Genomic DNA, 2,909 nt, shown 5'->3' on the forward strand with positions numbered 1-2,909 from the left:
ACAACTTGCTGGTGGGGCAGGTTCTCCCTAACCCCTGTTGCTGAAGTTCAGGTTATGTAACGGAGCAAAAGAATTTATGTTATTTACAGCATTTGTTCTGCACCCCACTGTGTCTGCAGAGGGACTGGTTTGGTGTCCATGGAGGTGTTTTGCAGAATATTTTGTAATTTGTTTGAAACACCAGTTTTCTGAAGCTGTACTTCAGTTTTACAGGTTGTTTCTCTGAACTTGTTTACAGGTGCAGTTTCTTGTGTTACTCCTGAACTTCTTTCCAATTGCCTACAGGCAAAAAAAAAAAGTTTTGAACTGCTTTGGATTCCCACCCAATGAGGAACCAAAGCAACATCCAGTATCTTAGGATGTCCACCCAATTAAGACTCTAGGAAGAAAATTCTGATCTAAGAATCAAAGACACACTAATGACACAAAACCTTATGAAGGACAAAAAGTAGTTAAACATTTTCCAAGTACTACACATACCTCAGTCTCTCCCAAACCAACCTTCCCCCAGCAATCTCTGTAAATTTGTACCACTTTCATTCCAAACGCTTCCCTCTCTAACTGTATGGGAAGGTCCCTCGAAGAGGAAAGCCCAGTCCCACACACAGCCAGTGCAAAGTTAGCACAAACACTTGGAGTTTTAAAAGCTCCTTTACTGCTCATACTCTTCGGTTCAGCAATCATTGCAGGGGTGTGGTTCTGCAGTGAAGGTCTCTTTCCAGGAGCATGGTTCTCCACAGTTGTCCCCGGGGGGCACTGCCAGGGGGCACTGAGGTCCTGCTGCACAGCAGGCTGTGCTGGCCCATGGCGAGCAGCTGTACAGCAGGGGGGCTGCTGCAGCTCCTGAGCCACTGGCCCGCTGTGCTGTGCCACACCTCAGGGGTGCACAGAAAGGGGAGAACTGGCCACCTGAACTCAGCCACAAAGAGCTCGGCCACTCTTGGTTTCATGTGAAATTCAGTTCAGTTTAACAACAAACAGTTTGGGGTTAAGGTGACAAAGCAATGCTCCTACACCATCATCAAAAGAGGCTCAGTCTGGGACAGGGCAGCTGAAAGGGCTTAGTGAAGATACTGGGAGTGTCCGTGACCCCCAAAACATTCCAATCTGGTTTTTCACCTTTTTCTCCAGAGAAAGTACCAATGCCTATCTTACTTGGTTCTGAAGAAACCAAGGAGTCAGCACAGGAGGCCAGGACTGCAACCTCCTGCCAGTGGAAGGAATGCAGCTTTATTCCCCCAGACAGGCAGAATTGGAACAGCCAGGTGAAAAGCTCAGTCCCAGAGCTGGGTTAGTTCCCTGTCCTGCTTGTGTAACTTCTCCAGCCCCTCGACACAACAGGGGCAATGGGGTCCTGGTGACCGCTACAGGACACATACGCTGAAAACCAGAAAAATCACCAAAACAAATCACCCGAGCTGCTCGTTATTGTAACAACTCACAAGCTCCTTTCACATAAAGAGGCAAACTCAGCAGCAGCTGAACCACTCAGACGCCAGGACAAGGCTGCTGGTACCACTAACCTGTGTCGGTTTTTGTTCTTCCGTTTTTTGTGGCTGCTGTGGTGGCTCCCAGAAGAAGTAGAGGAAGCAGCTTTCTGGGGTTTTACCCCCTGCACTGACCCATCCAGCTCTTCAGCATCTTCCTGGCTAGGCTCGTTCTCCTGATTGTGGAAGTCTGGAGAAGTGTCACTTTCCGTGCCACTGCCTGGCTCCCCTAGAGCAGGACACACACAGGGGGCAGGGCAGTGGGCTACTGCCCGCAGCTCACGCCCTGGCAAAGCCCTGCCTGCAGTCACACCAGGCTGGAGGGCACCAGGGGATAACTAAAAACCTGAAAAATACGTCTGAAGGACAGCAAGCTGCCTCCTCAGCAACTGAAGCACACGAGAACTGCATCCCACTCGGTACTGATTACAAAAGCACTTTTAAAAACCCTCAGGTAAGCAGCTCCTCCCCACGTCACTCGCACCTGACTGACACACAGACAGATGCTCTTCAGCTCTTCTCACCCCTTCCTCCAAAGGGCAACAAGTCTGCTTAAGGAAGGTCTATGCACAATAAACCCTTGCTGAGCATGAAAGTTTACTGGATCAAAGGAAGCTCAACTCCCGTTCTGTCTCTCCCAGTGACACTTTGCTCCTCGTGTGGCCAGCAGCCAGAGAGGAGCAGCCCCGGGGCAGGCAGCAGCGAGCACAGCACGGATCCAGACAAGAGGTGGAGCTGAAGAGGGGGAGATGGGGAATTCTTTCCAAATTCTAAGTGAAACAAAGAAGTGACTTACGCTTCTCAATGAGCTGGTCCTGAACTCCAGCTAATGCACTGACCGCCTAGGAAACCAAAAGGGATGTTAAGCTAAGCAGTGATTCACTGACCCCTTTCCAAAAGCACAGGACCAGAGACCACTCGGAGAGCGACACATCAGCTTGGAAGAGCCGACGACCCCACACTGGCACGGCACAGCAGGAGGAGGGAGGAGCAAAAAGGACAAGGCATGGATGGCAGTAACAAACGTGTGGCACGGGTAGCTCCTGACTGTGGTTCCATTTCACCACTAGCCATGAGGAAAAGGGTTTCAAGAGGCTGCGACAGGGGACGAGGATGCTCAGGACTAGGAAGACGGGGCAGGTACAGGAGCTGAAGTGGAGAACTGGCCCTGCAGCAGCAGCAGGACTTCCTGCACCGAGAGGCACCAAGGGACGGGCAGAGGGACGGGGATGGGGACGGCAGCAGGGGCGTCTGGCTCAGCCCCGCCAAGGCTCGGCACTCACCGCTGCCGAGGTGACCGAGGACTTGCTGAAGAGCCGCTCGGCCTCCTTGAACTTGCGGTTCCTCCGGTCGTTTTTGCTGTTGGAGTTCCTGAGGCAGAGAGAAAGGCTATCGCGGGGGCCCGCCGGGCCGGGCCGGGCC

At 52.3% G+C, this 2,909-nt stretch overlaps 1 protein-coding gene across 1 annotated transcript in view; it reads right to left on the reverse strand.

Annotated features, from left to right (window-relative positions):
- MEAF6 (MYST/Esa1-associated factor 6) overlaps nucleotides 1-2,858 on the reverse strand; it is a gene marked incomplete at both ends in the record, with an annotated part of 5,205 nt that extends 2,347 nt beyond the window's left edge. Inside the window, 3 exons of the mRNA XM_008941138.1 lie at nucleotides 1,524-1,716; nucleotides 2,284-2,329; nucleotides 2,771-2,858. Of these exons, the coding sequence (XP_008939386.1) occupies nucleotides 1,524-1,716; nucleotides 2,284-2,329; nucleotides 2,771-2,858 (327 nt within the window). The remainder of the gene's footprint in view (nucleotides 1-1,523; nucleotides 1,717-2,283; nucleotides 2,330-2,770) is intronic.
- Nucleotides 2,859-2,909: the final 51 nt, after the last annotated feature.

This window comes from Merops nubicus, unplaced genomic scaffold (assembly GCF_000691845.1).
Source record: "Merops nubicus isolate BGI_N331 unplaced genomic scaffold, ASM69184v1 scaffold48785, whole genome shotgun sequence".
NCBI classification, from domain to species: Eukaryota; Metazoa; Chordata; class Aves; order Coraciiformes; family Meropidae; genus Merops; species Merops nubicus.